Source organism: Uranotaenia lowii, chromosome 2, assembly GCF_029784155.1.
Source record: "Uranotaenia lowii strain MFRU-FL chromosome 2, ASM2978415v1, whole genome shotgun sequence".
Classification (NCBI taxonomy): domain Eukaryota; kingdom Metazoa; phylum Arthropoda; class Insecta; order Diptera; family Culicidae; genus Uranotaenia; species Uranotaenia lowii.
Window position 1 is genome coordinate 432728607 of NC_073692.1, and position 19213 is coordinate 432747819.

General features: G+C 36.5%; 1 protein-coding gene across 11 annotated transcripts in view; it reads left to right on the top strand.

Annotated features, from left to right (window-relative positions):
• Positions 1-18582, top strand: part of LOC129747362 (hemicentin-1-like) — a 485337-nt gene extending 466755 nt beyond the window's left edge. For 9 of the 11 annotated variants that reach the window (XM_055741531.1, XM_055741527.1, XM_055741528.1 and 6 more), the window contains exons 10-20: positions 5227-6041; positions 6103-6232; positions 6306-6560; positions 6889-7149; positions 7225-7365; positions 8412-8469; positions 16005-16132; positions 16263-16376; positions 16513-16607; positions 16744-17550; positions 17649-18582. In XM_055741531.1, the coding sequence (XP_055597506.1) occupies positions 5227-6041; positions 6103-6232; positions 6306-6560; positions 6889-7149; positions 7225-7365; positions 8412-8469; positions 16005-16132; positions 16263-16376; positions 16513-16607; positions 16744-17550; positions 17649-18488 (3644 nt within the window). In that variant the 3' untranslated portion in view covers positions 18489-18582. The remainder of the gene's footprint in view (positions 1-5226; positions 6042-6102; positions 6233-6305; positions 6561-6888; positions 7150-7224; positions 7366-8411; positions 8470-16004; positions 16133-16262; positions 16377-16512; positions 16608-16743; positions 17551-17648) is intronic. The other 2 variants (XM_055741536.1, XM_055741535.1) reach the window with 2 other exon arrangements.
• Positions 18583-19213: the final 631 nt, after the last annotated feature.

A 19213-nucleotide genomic window follows, 5' to 3' on the forward strand; every position in this document is an offset into this window, starting at 1 on the left:
ATCAAACACATGGTACACTACATTGAAACATTCACAGCATTTGTCGATTGGGTGGTTTCGACCATACGCAGTACGGTGGTAAGGTATCCAGAGAAACTGGCGTTGTCGGAGCGTCATCATGGAACCGTATAAATTGACACGCTGGAGTATGTAAGAGCAGTCCACACGATGAGTCAGGGTGTCAAAAATAAAAGTTTGCTGAAGTTCGGTACGACGTTTTTCAAGCGCCAGATTTACAAGGGCGTATCTTCGTTCGTAAGACGGAAGACGAAGCGGTTCAGTCCAGGGAAGGCGCCGTAAAGCATACCTTATAAAACTACGTTGAACTCGTTCAAGGAGGTAACTCTGTGTGCTCTGAAAAGGAGCCCATATCTGTGTAGCGTATTCCATAATGCTTTGTACTGATGCGCATTAAAAATGTGAAACAACAAGAAGACATAGTTATTAGATACCTTAAGGATTTAACCTTTTCCTTCCCATGGTAGCACAGGTGATCCACAACTTCACACAGCTCGCATTTGAACTGGGTACTTTGGATCAACACCATGTTATCACCAAATGTGCAGGTGTGAATGAAGAATCATTGTACACAATTTAAAAAAACCGATTGACTAGTTTTTGCTCGGCAGATCAAAAGCTGCGCAAAAGTTTGATTTTTTCAAATTTAAATTTGTTGTTCAATAATTTCACAAGTTTTCATAACTATCCTGAAATGAAAATACTGACGTGCAGAAAATTGCTTTCTTCAGCTAAATCAAATGATGGTTAACATAAATTTCCACTAAAATATATACATATTCGAATATGTAAAGTGGATCACAGGTGATACACTGAGAACAAAACGTACTTTTCATCTTGCTAAGTTTTTTATCAATACTCATGAAAATCATTCCGTCAAAAGTTTTTTCTCTTCAGGATAGGTTTTTCATCTACAAAAATAATCACTTGTTTAAAAAAATATTGAAAGTTTTGTGAGTTTAAGAAAAAAACCTTATATTCAGTTTTTTTCTGGCGCCAAGTGTCATGACGGCCATTGTTCAAGACAAAAATAAAAATTTCAAAAATTTCAACATTTTGAATTTTGAGGGCTGGATATACCTAAGAAATATATTACAAAATTGGATTGGTTTAGTTTGTGATCGAAAAGGTGATAAAATTCCATGTATATTTGCCGTTATTCAAGAAAAAATTAAAATTTTTAAATCTGTTGTTAAAATCTGAGAACAAGCTGAGAAGTCCACTTATAAGATGAATCGTAAGTTGCTCAATTCAATTAGATAATTATAGAATAATTACAATTAGCTTTAAATCAGTTTCTCAGATGAATTTGTTTTGAAATAAATTTTTACGACCTTATCGGTGAATGTTATGTTCTCATAGTGAGAACATTTCAAGAATTGTAATTTTCTTCTAATCTTCTTCTATCCATCTATAATATTCAATTCTTGAAATGTTCTCACTATGAGAACATAACATTCACCGATAAGGCCGTAAAAATTCATTTCAAAACAAAATTCACGGTGATTAATCTTAATTAATAAGATAAATTCGGGAATCTGATTTGAGTTTTCGTGCCAGGCGAAAAATTATCCGCTTAACACGAAATAACCTTGTTTCGACCTACGAGAATCCAAAGTAAGCTTCTGTTGAATTTAATTATTGTCATGTATTTCATAGCAAAATACAAATTAAAATTATCAGGTTTAACATCTTCAAACATCTGCACACACGCGGCTTGATAAAGTGCAAGTCAGGAACACGAGAAATCAAATGGTCCACACCACATTTTGATAAAATTACTCTGAGACATTCATTATTTTGCCCGATTTCCACATTTTTTTTCAGGTGTAATGGAATAATTTCAATGGTATCAATCTATTTTGCTAAAAAAAGTCAAGTTAACCATCTTTATTTATTGAAAAATGTCAACGGAATCAATTGGTGTACCCGGATTTTTGTTTTAACTTTAGATACAACAAGTGACAATGGATCAGAAAATGAAAAAAATAAATAAAGCTTTTTCTATTCGTTCCAGTGCAAAAAAAGCAAAACAATTGGCTTTAGGATGAATTTAAAATCTACCAAAAATGATCTTCAAGATGAAAATTTGCTGGATTATACTTAACTTGACTGCACCTCTTTGAAAAATTTCTTAAATTTAGGGGAAAACAGGCAAAATAGTTTGGCAAATTTGTCGTTGGTCAACCAAAAATTGGAATATACCAATCGATTCAGTTTACATTTTTACATTAAAAAATTTCATTTATCTATATTGTAGCTAAATAGATTGCTAGCTACAATCGGAAATATGCCGTGACACATAAAAATAATTTGAGGAAATCGGGCAACGAGGCATTTTTAGTCATTTTATATTTTAAAAAAACGGTGTAAACCTTTCAAGCGAGACTATCTTGTCCGAATTCTGTACCCTTTTTGGCTTAAAAATCTCCACTGTGCGTCCTTTTGTGGAATTTTGGTTCAGATTAAAAAAAAAACATTTTCATCTTTCTCTTTTCGATTCCAAATTTCCTCAATCCTTTTAGCTTTGAGTAGTTGATGTATGCAACAATCAAAGGCAAAGTGCATTTTAAATTTTCCATCATATAATTATAACGGTGTACCAATTATTTCCATTCAAATGTGAAAAATTTTCGATCATTCTATGCCATTCAAGTACCTACCTTTAATTTTATTTCTTTATTTAGTCAAATAAAACTGCCCGGCAGTTTTCAAATATCTTGGTGCGATTAGGAAGCATTTAGTAGGTACAATCATATCGATATGAAAATTTTTGTAATCCATTCTGTACAGTTCTATAATGGTCAGTTAAGCTTCGGAATATTGATTGGAATCTGATTTGAAGTCTTATTTTTTTCCAAAGACCTCAGTGTATATGCTCTTGACATTTTCAAACTAGCCTTCTTTTAAAGTTTTGATACTTTATTATTTTTTAAGTTTCGGAAGATATTCAACTATATGAAAATATATTGAAAAGCATTACTCAATTGAAATTATTACAAAAATTTTCAGCTCATCGTAAACAACTAATCTATGAAAAGCCTGATTTACTTGGAATCTGAAGAGTGCAAATGCATTCACACTCTCAAAATGCCAAACAAATAAGAATGTTAGATTGATATCGTGTACATTTTTGTCATATGGAAGTTAACGTTAAAAAACACAATACCAATTCCCGACTTCTCAAGATTTTTCATTTGATTATGCCAGTGTTTCCAACGTTATCTGATGGAAATGGAAGAACGAAATATTTGTTTCACTTTATATTAAGGTTGCCAGGTTTTTTAAGCACGTGTCCGGACTATTTTATATAAAAATCTGGCAAAATCCGGGCATTAGATATAAAATCGTCGATCAAAAATCCGGGCAATATCCGGGCGAAGTTGGTCAAAATCCAGGAATTACTCAACAAAAATGAAAAAAATTAAATTGAAAAAAATCATCAAAACTTATCATCAGATTTTAAATCGTATTTTAGGCTTCCAATAAATCTTTCATGATTTGTTTTATATAACTTACTCAAAAAAAATTTAACTATACGATTTGTACCTTTTTTGGTTATTTGGCAAATAAATTGAGTAAATCCGGGAAACAAATGGGCTTTTTAATGGAATCCAGGCTACCTGGCCAGGCAAGACATTTCCCAAATTCCCCCGGGTTATCTGTCAACTTTTCTTTATATGGTTAGATTTCCAGAAAATACAAGTAAGCATAAAGTCAAGAATAATTTGAATAGATTGGATTGAAACCATTGGATTGGATTCGAAGAAAATCATTTGAGTAGAAGCAAATTGGATTCACATTAAAATAAGCTACATCATTATTGTAAATCATTGTTAGTAGGAAACCTGATCTGGATATTAAGAAAAATTAAAATTTTGTGGAATATTTTCGTGACTCACATAAAATGAAATATCGGAAATATCTTATCGACAAAGTCACGGATTTCTGTTTAAATAACAGACCCCAATCTCGATCTGGGTAAAGTTGAGGAGATTAAGTAGAAATTCGTTGAGGCAGAACGTAACGTTAGACAATTTCGTACTTCCAATTTTCACATTAAAAAAATTACAAGACCTTTCCGGGACCACTCAGAACCTCGAACACTTTTGATATCAGATAAATGCAAATGTGTTCTTTACAAAAATAAGTAAGCTCTATTACCAAAAAAAAACTCAAAATGATTCATCTTTCAGAATTTTTGTTTTTAAACTTTTGACACCTTAAGGTCACTCATTCAAGAATCTTATTATTTATAAAGGGGCCAACTTGGGCATCTTGCAACACTCTCCAAATTCAATGGCTTCTAAAAACTGAATGTACACAGATCATCATGCCGTTTGTTCATCAAAAGTTTCAAAGTTAATGGGACATCAAATTGACGTAGTCCGAAAAAATATTGGTTTCACCAGTAATTTTTTATTTTCCAAAAACAAACGAAACATACAAGCTATGATTTTTATGAAAAATCAAATGAAAACATTTGAAAATTAATAGTTCTTTCTTTATTTGTGGTTTCATAACGCATAAACCGTCAATTGAAGAAATTTTAGGTTTTTTGCGAGTTGAATTTAACATTTTTTCTGTCAAAAATGTTTTTAAAGATAAGCATAAAGCTGCTACATACATTTAGGGATATAAAATATTACAAAAAAATTTACTAAGTGAAATCATAAAAATTAATGTTTGTATGGATGAAATTTTGAAATATACAATTGCGTGATGCAAAAGAATCATATTCCAGTAAATGGAAACGAGGTTTAAAAAGCGAATCTTTGATTTGCACTTTGATGAATTTTTGCCAAGAATGGTAACCATTTAAAATATTTATTTAAAAAAATTTGGTGATTGTCCGAAAAAAATGTTTACATCAACACTGTTGGTATAGGATAATGAAATTGATATAAAGTTTGTAGGTGATAACCTTAAGCCAATCCGTCATACTAGGTAATTTTTTTACGGCTTCGAAAAATGGAAGCTTAAAAAAATGAGATGCTTTGTCATGATCATTTTGTTATCAATCAATGATAACTTTTTTACATTATATTAAAATAACGACGGTATTTTAGTAATATTGAAAACACGAAGCAATACTTATTTTCTTTATTAAAAACGACTTAATTGATATACTGATATTTTTAACGTTAAAAGTTCATGATGTTTCCACAAAAATAACTTTAGAACTCTAACTCATAATCATCTTTTTAGACAAACCCACCGTATCGCTGAACATGGAACCCAACACTCCGGTGGTGGAAAACGAACAGGCTAACATAACGCTGCTGTGTAATATCGAGGACGGCAATCCGTTGATCCTTTCGAAGGTACGATGGTTCTTGGATGGTGAATTCTTGAAAGAACTCCCCGAATGCGATGGCGAGGGCTTGGGAGACGAGAATTTGTGCGAGGTGGATCCAACGAAGATGCTGTTGCAGAACGTGGGTCGCGAATTCATCGGAAACTACTCCTGCGAGGGATTCAATGTGGCCGGTTGGGGCGACACCAGCGATGACAATCCGTTGGATATTTACTATGAACCGGGGAATGCTACACTTGCCTTTTACCCTCAGATTGGTATCAAGAGGAGAAGTGTGACTTTCAACTGTACGGTTGAGGATCGAGGCAATCCCATTGCCACTAGGTATCGGTGGCTAAGGGGTGGAAAACCGGTAATGGATGTGGTGACTCCCACCTGGACTGTTGATCCAGTTGGATTGGACTCGAGGACGAACTTTTCTTGTTATGCGTATAACGATGGTGGCGAGGGAAATGCGGCTGTGGTGGCTTTAGATGTTCATGCCCCACCTGCGTTTATCCAGAAGCTGAATCCTTATACGGGAGCACTGTTTGCGACTAGCAATATTTCATTGACTTGTCGAGTCGAGTGCGTCCCACTGTGTAAGGTTTCCTGGTTCAAAGATGGAGTTGGAATTGAGAATAGTGACGAGCGATACTTTATCCGATGGGAGTATAGACCCGCAGACCCGGCAACCGGAGACTTCGAAAGTGTTCATTCTGTTTTGGTAAGATGCTGATGAGGGTAATTTAATTAGGGAATAATTTTGATTAAAAATCTCATTGCAGCACTTCAACATGTCCGCTTGGCCCGGTGGTATGCTGGATCGCATCCGTGACAGCTCCAACTACTCGTGTGTATCGTCGAACAACTCGGCAGGGCCCGGAGTCCGGAGCACAACCTACTTCGGAGTGGAATGTAAGACAATATGCGCAGCGGGTTGGCCAAAAACATAACAACTCGAAACTCATCCTTTGATTTTCCTTTCCAGATCCACCGGAAAACACAACCCTTACAACGCCGGCCATCTCCGTTGAGGAAGGGAAAATTCCGCCCCGAATTGTTTGCTCATCCCGGGCTTACCCGGAACCGACCTTCGTCTGGACCCGGAACGGAAATGTTATTTCCCGGGGAAGCGCTCTGTCGGTGAATAACGTTATGGAACGATCGGATGCCGGAATTTACACATGCACAGCGTCCAACAAACACGGAAACCACAGCACCGATGCCGTTATCGATATTCATTGTAAGCTATTCTCCTTTGCCGGATCCCAGATCCCGGAGTTTGCTTCTTCCCATGTTGGGGAAAATTTCCTCTCGTTTCGAAAACACTTCTAATATTGGCTCGGTTCGATAAGATAACTCCCCAGCAACCATCTCACTGTTATTCGATGTCACAGAGAATAGACGCTGAAGTCACTTAATAAAACCAAAATATGCTCGAGTAATTAGAACATTTAGTCTGTTCTCTGTGGCCATCGAACGGGAGATATTTTCGCCACAAATAGAATATCTTGATACGACCGCTTTTGTCGCTCGCCAAATAATACCCCCGCCGTCCTCATTCATTGCAGATAAGCCCACGTGCACCATCGTGCGGAAAGAGGTGAAAGATGAGGACCTGCTGATATGCACCGCCATCGGCAGCCCCAAGGAGTCGGAATTCGAGTGGAGTCTCAAGTACGAGAACGATACCCTGCAGAATCACAAAACAAGAGGCGACGCGTACGAGAGTGTGCTGATACTGGATAACGACGTGTCTGCGATGCGAACCTATGTCTGTGTGGCCAGCAACAGCGTCGGACTGGGTATCCCGTGTGAGATTGAAGTGGCCGGTAAGTGGAAAATGCTTCCTTGTTTTTCCCGAAAAACAACTCTCCTTTTAATTCACCGCCATGTGTCTTTTGTAGGTTATGTGGCATGGTGGCTGAAGGGCGACATCCTTACGCCGTACATTCTGATAGCAGCTGTGGCCGCCCTCCTTCTGGCCGTGATACTCATCTGCATCATCATCATTTGCATCTGCCGGCGCAAGAGAAGGCAGGACAAGTGTAAGTATCCGTACAAGCCGTTCTAGCCGGAATTTAGTTCCGTAAACAATTTGCACTTAACCTCAAAAAGCGTCACCCACGCACCCGAGACCCACAGACCCTTTTCTCATGGGATCTCATCTATCCTACTTACCTACTAGAAGGTAGTTTCAATCACTATCTTAAAAGACTGTTTATAGAGTCAAAATGGCAGGTAGTATCATTAGAGATAATTTAAATCGTTCTAACATTGTTTGTTGTGTTGTGATTTTTCATACTTACTTGGCTGACTTAAGTTTCGTCTAACACAGCTAACTTTTCAAGTAGCTCAATTGTACTGATTCTTTCGCTTTACAACGTGCAGCTACCCAGTAGAATTTGAACGATCAACTGATTTTTCATACTGCCATCACACATTCATCGCATCATTTCATTCTTTTAAAGACAATCCTATCTATGAAGATGACGTTAAAATATTTCTCAAAATCAGTTGGGATTTAGGTTTAATTTTTTAATTAAATTTTTACACTCAAATTTAGGAGTCATGTGGTATGAATACTTGTAAAAATGTCATTTCACATCAATCTAGTGTTGACTTTATAACTTAATCCATTCGCATGTTAGATCACTTTTTCTACTTCTTAACATTTCCATCCAAATTTCATCCCACCTAAATTCCATTTACCCCTATAATCATATAAATCATCAACACAAATCACCTAATCTGTACTCATTTTGCTTTTTTTCTCGTTTTTTTTTTTTTCATTCTTGTCCCGTCCGTTTCCATTCGATTATCAAATCAAATATTTCAAATAATCCGAATCTCTGTTTTTGTGACGTCCATCCACGTTTTCCGTTCAACGCAATCAAAAACCTTGCAAACTGCAAACCGCTCTTATTCTCAATGTTTTTGTACGCGTGTGTGCTGTCCTGTTCCTGTATTTTTCACCTGATTGCAAAAAAAAACGGATCTCCAACAAAACAAAAAACAAACTTTAAACATACACATTGGCTACACTTCCAAATTACATAACAACATTCGAACAAAAAACCAAAACAAAACACAGCATCCATCCACATTGAAGATATCGAAGATGCCGAGTTTTCGTTCATGAAGAACCAAAGGTAAGCCTTTTATTTTTTAATTTTACAATGTTTAAGAAATATTAAGTTTAAAGTAGTATAGATGTAGAGTAGTGTTTAGATTTAAGCTAAATATCTATCATGGTTTAGAGGGCAGTATAATATTTAAATTTTACTGCATGAAATTTTAACAAGAATCTTGAATATATAAAATATTATTTAATTCTCTTGACTCGAGATGATTCCATATGATACCTATCGAACTCATAACCATCAACGAAATTTTTTCGGATCAGAAGGTGATTTTTAATTATGCCTTTTCTATTTTAAATCCAGTTTGTCGTTATAATTTATAGTTTCTTTAAAATGTGATCGCAAACTAACTTTAGGAAAACAAATATTATATAAAAGTTTCACAGAAAACAGACGTACAAGCTAGCGTACGAAACTGGAGTAAAAATCCCAACACCCTTTTTGCACCAATTTCTGTTTTTTTGGCTAGGCCACCAGATGTCTATAAACACAGCAATGAGAATTGTCAAAACAAAGCTAAGTGAAAATGTTTCAGTCACTTTTCAATAGGTCGCATGAGCTGCTCGGCATGCTTCAAAAAAAGAAGCATATACGTTGCATGAAAAAAAAAATCTTAAAAGTTATAAACTTTTTCCTTCAAATGTGTTAGAAATACAAAATTTTAAACAGCGGGATGCTAAAGTGATATGTGGAAGTAACCCGCTTCGAGATGCTTAGAATCAATACTGCTGCGTGCAACTGATCGTCAAGAATTTTCTTGTATTTGACAGGCGATGCGTTTTCTAACATAAATTACTGTTCAAGAAATGCGGAAACTTAAGGGGGGGTAGGGTCTAACACTTTCAAAAAATGGTTTTTTTTTTATTTTCTTATTGTAAAACATTTCAAGAATGTTGTGTCAAATTTTCAACTCAATTGAAGCCAAACTGTAGAAATTATAGGCCTTTATGTCCTCCTATCTAATACTGCAAGAAAGCAAGAGCCGAAACTTCAAACGCGTTTTTCTCGAAAGCACATTTTTAAAGCCCGTGGACATCGTCATTTGAAAACTACTTATCCGATTCTTTTCAAATTTGGAACATATTTTCTACACATAAATTACCAGACCCCAACGTTTTTCTTTTTTTGTTTTTTTACTTTGGGGAGATTTTACAGATAAAAAATGGCGGATTTTTTTTGTGAAAAATCGTAGTTTTTACTTCAAACAGTCACAAAAATTTCATAAAATTTTTTTAAGGTTAAATAAAAACGTTGGGGTCCAGAAAAACATCTATTAAAAATATTTTGCTCTGATTTTTTGACTTCGGATGATTCTGTGCTGAGATACAGTGTCCACCGCAAATCCTGTTTTCTAAGAGTTCATTCTCGAAAGTGCTCCGTCACCGGCTCATTTTTCAATATTTTTCTACGAAAAAATTACTAAATGTTCTTTTAACAATGCTTTGTATAATGCAAAAAAATTGAATACATTTGTTTGAACGATAGCTCTGGAAAAAAATCGTGGAAATGGTGTTTTTTTTTACCCGTTAGACCCTACCCCCCCTTAAATCAAAGCTGTTATTTTAACTGTTGGAGTAGTGTAAAAATAAAGAAAGTTAAATTGCGCCCAGTTAAAAGTACTCTGCTTTCATTTATCTAGCAATAAATTAAAGCGGTCCCTTTGACTGAGACATTGGAGAAAAGAGTAGGCGATGCCTGATTGACACCGCACGCTTTTTTTTCGCTCTTCCAATAATTCCAATAATGTTTGTATTTTAATCCAGTGATTCTAAATAAATTGGAATTTAGTGGTATCAATGCGTGGCCGGATGTTCACAGCAGGGATGGCAACCGAGATATGTGCTCCAAGTTTGAGGCCATGGTCTTCGTAGAGGTTTATTTGCCTCATGGAGTCGAAAGAACCTTGCTTGATTGCGTTGTTGTGGTTCGTGTCGGTACTTGGATTTCGTTTTTCATTCAATGAGATAAAGTGATTGTTTAATAAAAACGAGTTATTGATGTATAAATTTGGTCTTGCTGAATCCAACGATTTCAATGCTTAGTTCAACTGTAAATTTACGCTTGGAGAGCCGTATCCTTCTGTTATAAAAAGTGGTCAATTTAATGGTTCAGGGATTTGGGATAGAATAATTATGTTGTCTCAGTGCATGTGATAGAGAAGTGACCTAAGGAGTGGTTGTGAAAAAACTCAAACAGCAAAACTAATTTGACAACAAGCTTATACAAATTGCTTTATGAATATTTTGTCCCCCGAGCTAATGAGGGAAATTGGATTGCTTCGATTGGAAAATGTTAGAAGATTCAACACTCTTGACGAGGAACTTTGGTGAGATTGTTTCATTTTTCATTTATTATATCATTCATCAATCCTATTTGCCATGTAGTTTTTCCTCAATTGCATCCTTCCCGTTCCTATATGAAACTGCTCTATGGGTCATATGAGTTCTCTGCACCTAAAGAGTTATTTTACTGTTTCAGATTTTCCCTACCATGATTACATTGACTTGTCGCGGTGTGCATTATAGTACCACACTAATCTTCAAAATCAACTTTTGAAATGAGAATTGAATCCAGATTCTCATTTTGGTATCTTCTGCTAGTTTTCATTATTAGTTGTACCATGTGTATCAGCCAATGCAAGGTGTGTGTAGTCACCGTTTGCTTTTTTGTGAGCTCATATACGATTATGCTTTTTTGAAAAGCGTATTTTTTTGGTGATTCGGTTATTTGAAATTTTACACAATTTTTTGGCGATTTTTTGTTCAAGCTTGTACGTCTGTTCTCTGTGGCTTCACGTAATACAGCTTCTGTAGTATTACAACAAGATGCTTTGAAAAATACAATTTAGTTAATGTACTATGTAAGGATCCGATAATTAAATTTCTATTTCAGATTTTCAATAAAAATCTTACTTGTTGATAGGAATTTAAGGACTGTAACTGGTTTGTGAATAACTACTGATTGCATGGATGGAATCTATTGAAATTTTGAGCAATTTACCTAGTAATCTAATTTGGTGAGTTGGTGACAATCTCTCAAATGGTTTTGAGATAAATCCCAAACTAAAAGAACATAAAAATAATATTTTGTGTACTAAGGGCTGTTCTCGAAATTCAAAATATTCTTTCCTGAATAAATTTTGATTGCGAGGATGGAATTAGTTGAAATCTCCAGCAAAATTAGCTACAAATGTATTATTTACGTTTGCAGAATAAGGTGACAATCTGTCATTTGCGTTTTGTTGTTTTCAAAATCAAAGAAATATTTTGATGGAGTAATCAGAATTAAGAATATTGCGTCCAAAGCCATTTTTTAGCTAATTTATTCGAAATAAACATTAAAGTTTTTTTCTGGAAATATAACTGGAAGATGTGTTTCGATAAAAAAAAACAATTTTGGAAGTTTGAATTAGAATGCCAAGATTTGCAAGGTTTTTAGATAAAAATTCCTCCAGGCTGTAGAAGTGGGGAAAATTATCAGGTAAGCACAGGTTCGAATCGTCCCGGATGGTCAGGTTGCAAATAAAAAATGTAAAATATGTAAAAATTAAAATTCGTTGCATGTAATCGAGTTTATTATTCTTGATTTACAGTTCAGATCCCCGATGCGACAAAATCCTGATTTGAATCTTGGTTTTGTATTTTAAACGTTGATTAGTTTATTTTTCCTCATCACTTCGAAATATGAAAACATAATAATTAAAATTACAAATAAATGATCAATTAGATTCACGCGTTGAATAACGAATAAATAATTGAAGAAAGAGTTCAAATTGAAAACCATAAATCAAAAATTCGAATAAGAGATTTCTTTTCGAAGATTCTGATACTAAATTTGCTTTTTGGTTCATAGTTTTTGATTCTTTAATTGGAATTTGGATACAGAAATCGATTAGGAACTCCGAATTTTCAACCAATGATTTGAATATTAATATGTGAATTTCATTCAGGATTCAAATCACAAAAGATCACAGTTTCAAAGTTTTGATTGTTGATTCAAAATCAATATTTGATACTCAATCATTGTCAGTTTGGATACAAAAAACACCTAAAAAATCTTTTTTTTTTTTAATGTCATTTGAATTTATTCTGAAGATTGCGCGATTGCTTTTTCGACAGGATCTATAAAAATAATATAAATAATGTGGTGAAAAATCTAGCTGAATATTCATTTATTGATGTTTAACATTATTTATATTATAGATCATTTAAAAACATGTTTTAAATAAAAATCTCAAATTTAATCGAGTTTACAAAAGTTGAAAATAAATCTGATTAAAACCGCAAACTTAATCTCTTACTTTTACTCATAAGTATTCTATACATTTTCACCATTGTTTTTCCTTCAAATGAAGCAATCAAGATCCATCATTTATTTCTTAACGCTTCATAAAAAAATACTCGCAGCTTTAAGGCCAAGATCTTTAAAAAAAACTGATTCTATACTCAAACAAAACGCATTTAAGCTTGCTAGATTTCTTGGTTTTATTCGGACTTGTACAAAATTTAAGAACGGTCCATCGGCTTGTTGAAAATGCCTGGGTTTTTCCCGGATTTTTTTAATTCATTCGCAAAACAAACAAAGAAATCAAATCTAGTAACTACATATTTTTATTTATTTTTGCTACCAAAACACACATGAATGATTTTATAAAAGACTTCTAAAGCTAATGAAGCCATTGAAAAATATGCTGGAGTGTTTTGATAAAAACAGAAAGATTTTTTACTAAATACTATTCTATAAATTCTGAGTTTTCACCCACAGTTGCCCAGATATTGCTCGGTATTTTGGTTGAATGATTCGAACTGAAAATCAAGAATACTTAACGGGATACAGAATCTAAAATATGAAACAGAAATCTAATTTTTAAATTGGTAATATAGAATCAATCTTTCGAAATGAGTTTAATCTAATCTGAAATTAAATATTCAGGACTGAACTTTTATCAACAGTTGAAAAAGTTTTGAAAACTGTTGGAGAGTTTTGATTTTGGGATACATACGTTTTCAAGATGTTTGATAAAGGTTTTGAGTCAAGATAATTACTTTTGAAAAAACTCAATCATTCGTGTGTGCGTGCGACTGAAATGCGACGTATTCGTGTGAAACAATGGATGTTTGGCTCGAGCGAATGCCGAAGTAGGGTTTTTGCGATAGAATGTAGAAAACCTTTTTTCGAACAATTTTTTTTAAGAAGGAATAATAGGGTAAATGAGCCGATGCGGTTAGCGAACTCAGAGAACCGTTTGGTATAAAAAATTTTGCTTATTTCATTTGGAATCGATTGAGTTTATTTAATTTTGATGAAAATATTATCAATAACAAACTGTATAGCTTGACTTTTTGATAACATAGTTTTATTCGTGAAGTTGAAAAAGTGGGATAATGCACTTACTTCAAATATGACTGCAGTCAAATGGAAGTATTGAACGTAAGTAATATATTTCAAAGACGGTTCATTTGACATTTGTCAAGTCCAGTCAGTCAAGTCAGTCAAGTCAGTCAAGTCAGTCAAGTCAGTCAAGTCAGTCAAGTCAGTCAAGTCAGTCAAGTCAGTCAAGTCAGTCAAGTCAGTCAAGTCAGTCAAGTCAGTCAAGTCAGTCAAGTCAGTCAAGTCAGTCAAGTCAGTCAAGTCAGTCAAGTCAGTCAAGTCAGTCAAGTCAGTCAAGTCAGTCAAGTCAGTCAAGTCAGTCAAGTCAGTCAAGTCAGTCAAGTCAGTCAAGTCAGTCAAGTCAGTCAAGTCAGTCAAGTCAGTCAAGTCAGTCAAGTCAGTCAAGTCAGTCAAGTCAGTCAAGTCAGTCAAGTCAGTCAAGTCAGTCAAGTCAGTCAAGTCAGTCAAGTCAGTCAAGTCAGTCAAGTCAGTCAAGTCAGTCAAGTCAGTCAAGTCAGTCAAGTCAGTCAAGTCAGTCAAGTCAGTCAAGTCAGTCAAGTCAGTCAAGTCAGTCAAGTCAGTCAAGTCAGTCAAGTCAGTCAAGTCAGTCAAGTCAGTCAAGTCAGTCAAGTCAGTCAAGTCAGTCAAGTCAGTCAAGTCAGTCAAGTCAGTCAAGTCAGTCAAGTCAGTCAAGTCAGTCAAGTCAGTCAAGTCAGTCAAGTCAGTCAAGTCAGTCAAGTCAGTCAAGTCAGTCAAGTCAGTCAAGTCAGTCAAGTCAGTCAAGTCAGTCAAGTCAGTCAAGTCAGTCAAGTCAGTCAAGTCAGTCAAGTCAGTCAAGTCAGTCAAGTCAGTCAAGTCAGTCAAGTCAGTCAAGTCAGTCAAGTCAGTCAAGTCAGTCAAGTCAGTCAAGTCAGTCAAGTCAGTCAAGTCAGTCAAGTCAGTCAAGTCAGTCAAGTCAGTCAAGTCAGTCAAGTCAGTCAAGTCAGTCAAGTCAGTCAAGTCAGTCAAGTCAGTCAAGTCAGTCAAGTCAGTCAAGTCAGTCAAGTCAGTCAAGTCAGTCAAGTCAGTCAAGTCAGTCAAGTCAGTCAAGTCAGTCAAGTCAGTCAAGTCAGTCAAGTCAGTCAAGTCAGTCAAGTCAGTCAAGTCAGTCAAGTCAGTCAAGTCAGTCAAGTCAGTCAAGTCAGTCAAGTCAGTCAAGTCAGTCAAGTCAGTCAAGTCAGTCAAGTCAGTCAAGTCAGTCAAGTCAGTCAAGTCAGTCAAGTCAGTCAAGTCAGTCAAGTCAGTCAAGTCAGTCAAGTCAGTCAAGTCAGTCAAGTCAGTCAAGTCAGTCAAGTCAGTCAAGTCAGTCAAGTCAGTCAAGTCAGTCAAGTCAGTCAAGTCAGTCAAGTCAGTCAAGTCAGTCAAGTCAGTCAAGTCAGTCAAGTCAGTCAAGTCAGTCAAGTCAGTCAAGTCAGTCAAGTCAGTCAAGTCAGTCAAGTCAGTCAAGTCAGTCAAGTCAGTCAAGTCAGTCAAGTCAGTCAAGTCAGTCAAGTCAGTCAAGTCAGTCAAGTCAGTCAAGTCAGTCAAGTCAGTCAAGTCAGTCAAGTCAGTCAAGTCAGTCAAGTCAGTCAAGTCAGTCAAGTCAGTCAAGTCAGTCAAGTCAGTCAAGTCAGTCAAGTCAGTCAAGTCAGTCAAGTCAGTCAAGTCAGTCAAGTCAGTCAAGTTAGTCAAGTCAGTCAAGTCAGTCAAGTCAGTCAAGTCAGTCAAGTCAGTCAAGTCAGTCAAGTCAGTCAAGTCAGTCAAGTCAGTCAAGTCAGTCAAGTCAGTCAAGTCAGTCAAGTCAGTCAAGTCAGTCAAGTCAGTCAAGTGGTCGAACTCTCTCAATCTTTCATGTAGAAAATTGTTGGAAACTCTAGTAACTTTTGAAATTGATTTCAAAATCCTTATTTTAAAGGGACTCACCAACTTTAGGTACTAAAGTTATAGTTCCGTTTTTTAAAAGTATTATTTATATTATAAGTATTATTTGAAAACAATTAGACAACAAGAAAGGAAACGAATTTTTGGTGAAGGGATTCTTCTTACTTCCCAATCGGTGATGGTTATTAGTAAATGTGGTAAAGGACATTATTCTTACCAAAAACCGAAAATAAGTAACACAGCCCTGTTCCGTTTTTGCCGAAAACCCCTAATAGGTCCCCGAAAGCGGAACCGGACGCATCGGAAAATATCCAACAGTATGACAAAACTGTTCGGTGGAGAATTCGCCGCTTCTTCGAGAAGCGAAACAGTATCGATCTGCTGAAACTGTCGACCCAGAATGGTATTTTTTTTTAAATTTTTATTGTTTGATTGTGTTTTTTTATGATTCTTATTTTGTCCCACATTTTAACACACTTAATACGTTTGCTTTTCTTCTTCCGTTCGTGTATGTGCGCCTGATTTACTGACAGTTATTACTTATGTTAAAAAGCCTCAAATCCCCACCTCGCACACCGCCAAAGAATCGCCGCAAACAGGCGATGATAGAAATGAGAATGTACCGTCAGCTGGTGCAGATGTGATAGGTAATGACCAAATTTTCAGGAACTTTAGATTTCCCTAAATGGAAAATTTCAATTGAAGTAAAATATGTTTGAAATTTATGAGAAGGTTTTTTCCTTAAAAGTTGACTAATCCGATTTTATTTTCGATTACTTGCAGTTACTGGAGAGTCATCTACTGCTGGAGGATCCCAAATCGAACCAGGCGAATATGAGAACCTTCCTTTCCATGGGCTACAAACTCCCCCAAAAAAGGTAAGTGGAAACGATCTTTTAAAAAAAATTGAGTCATTTTTCGCTTGTAGTTAGTCCATTTGCCGCTTGAACATCGATGATGGTTTGTATTGAATTCTGTGAGTGTATCGTTTTTGTGTGTTCTATGCTCCCGCAGGCCATGCTAGTTAAGAACAGTCTCGCGCCAGCAGTGAAATGCCCTAACAAGTCGCTAACACCATCCTGTTTCCCGACCCATCCGTACAATTACATCAACTACCAGCAACGAGACAGTAATGGTACCCTGAAGCATCCACCGAATTCGGACCTTTCCTCCTATAACACTAGCCAATCGACCATGCTCACTAACCAAAGCAATATGTCTTCGCTGTCCAATAGCCAGGATTCACCCAGCATCAACAACAGCAACACTAACCCTTACCTTAGCAAGACTGCCGAGCGGAAGAAACCTTCGGCCCAGCTTCAGCAGCTCCTTCTAGACAACAGTGACAGCTTATCGACCCACAGCTTCTCATCTGGAAAGTCACTGAAACGCCCGCCTGTTGGCAATTCGATTGCTGGAGAAAACAAGAAACTCATCGATCTGGAGACGGTGACTCCGTTGTACGAAAATCTCACTGATTCTATTCAAATACACGAATCTCCCATGAGTGGAAGTGCTACAACGGGTGGAATCGGCAGCAAATTCGCTCTCGATAATCACGAGAGATACAAAATCAGCTTGGGTCGCAAATCTCGTAAATCTAGTAGCCGGTCAAACAGCGCCGTTTCTAATAGTTACTACGATTGCATCAAACCCATTCCGGCTCCGAGGCACCGGAAGTATGCTTCTACTAATTCGCTAATCTCCAAAAACATCCAGATGTACAGCAAGCAGCTCGATCCAATCTACATGAATCTCCCCATCAGTTCGGGATATGAAACCGACCCCAGATCAACCGACGAATTCACTTCAAGCAATGAGGTAAGTCCACTCAACCCAGCTTAGCTAAACTCTTAACACATGCTCTAACCCAAACCAAAACTTCCGTTTTACCCCTCCATCTTGTGCCCAACATTCAGTACCCTTCTTCGTTCGATAACCACTATTTCGAGATCACCCAACACCAGACACGTATACTGATACCGAAGGAACTCTTCCCCGTAGATAGAAGCAATCAGGCCAAGATCAATCAGATGATCAAGAAAAATCTGGCCTCATCCAATCGACGTCATATTAAACTGCCTTTACAAAAACATCATAGCTTTAATTTCCAATCATCCCAAACGGTGGAGGCGACCGTACGCGATCTCAAGATCAAATCACACTCGATAAACTCGAAAACCCTGCGAGATTATCGCAACAGTAGCAATACCAGCAACAGTATCAACAACAACAACATGAATAGTAGCAGCAATTTTATCAGTAGCAATAGCAACAACAGCAGCAGCAAGTTCCCAACTAGCTCCACGAATCCCTTCTTGAACAACAACAACAGTAGCGCATTGTCCAGTATTAGCGGCAGCAGCACCACCGGTAGCAGCAGTCGTCGTTCGATCGCAGCAGCCCGAGCCCACACTACGCTTGCCACGGCAACGCTTGCTACGGTGCGCCAACACCCGAGTCGATCGCAAAGTGAAGACGACAGCAGTAGTGACCCCGAGGCAAATCAGCTAAAACAAAAGCAACAACAACAACATCATCATCACCATCACAAACATCACGGAGGCGGCGGCAAACATCATCACAGCCTACTAGGATCGGCTACGTTGGCCGTCGGCACGTCGTCCTCGCTGACCGGCGTCAAATCTAACAACAGCACCGTTTACAAGTATGAAACTAACTCGATAGCCTTCAAACCTATCACTCCTGTGCCAACGAGTACTTCAGCAATAACTAACTCTAAAAAAATCATCGGTTAAAATAATATGTGTAAATGATAAAATTTGCTATTATAAATAATGATGAATGAGAAAACAACTGATACTACTGAGTAAGAAACAAAAAAAAAACAAACAACACACTGACACTCACACACGAACACACAGACATCCAAAGAAGCAACAAAACAAAGAAAAATTACACACTCTGTGAAAGAAGTGAACAAAACAGGATATTAACAACAAATTAACATTGAAAAGTAAGCCAACTGACGTGTACATTCATTTGCTTGATTGTTTTGGTTTTAATTTTTGTTTTCAATTTGTAACATAGAATTATTTTAAGCGATGACATGCCCTTTGAAGAAAAAAAAGGAAAAAAGGTGAGTTATTGTGATTAACGGGTTTTGGATTAATAAGACAACATCCAACGTTGGCCTACCGCAAGTACTAATTAATTGCAATTATAACTTTAGCACGAACTTGTAAAAAACACTTCTTTGAAATCGATTAACAATATTTGGAAAATGAGAAAAGAAAAACTTACAGTGTTGGGGTGGGAACTTTTTATTTTTACAACCGTTATTGTAAATTGTTGACTCTAAAGCTTACACATGCACTCGATGAGTCTAAAAAAATCCGGCTCAATGGACCACCACGTCGATTAACGAGCATACTCTGACCTACTGTAAAAGTACGGAATACGCAAGACCAAAGACCACCAAAAAAGCGCATGCCTCTCGGAGCACCGAAAACTTCTCCCTACG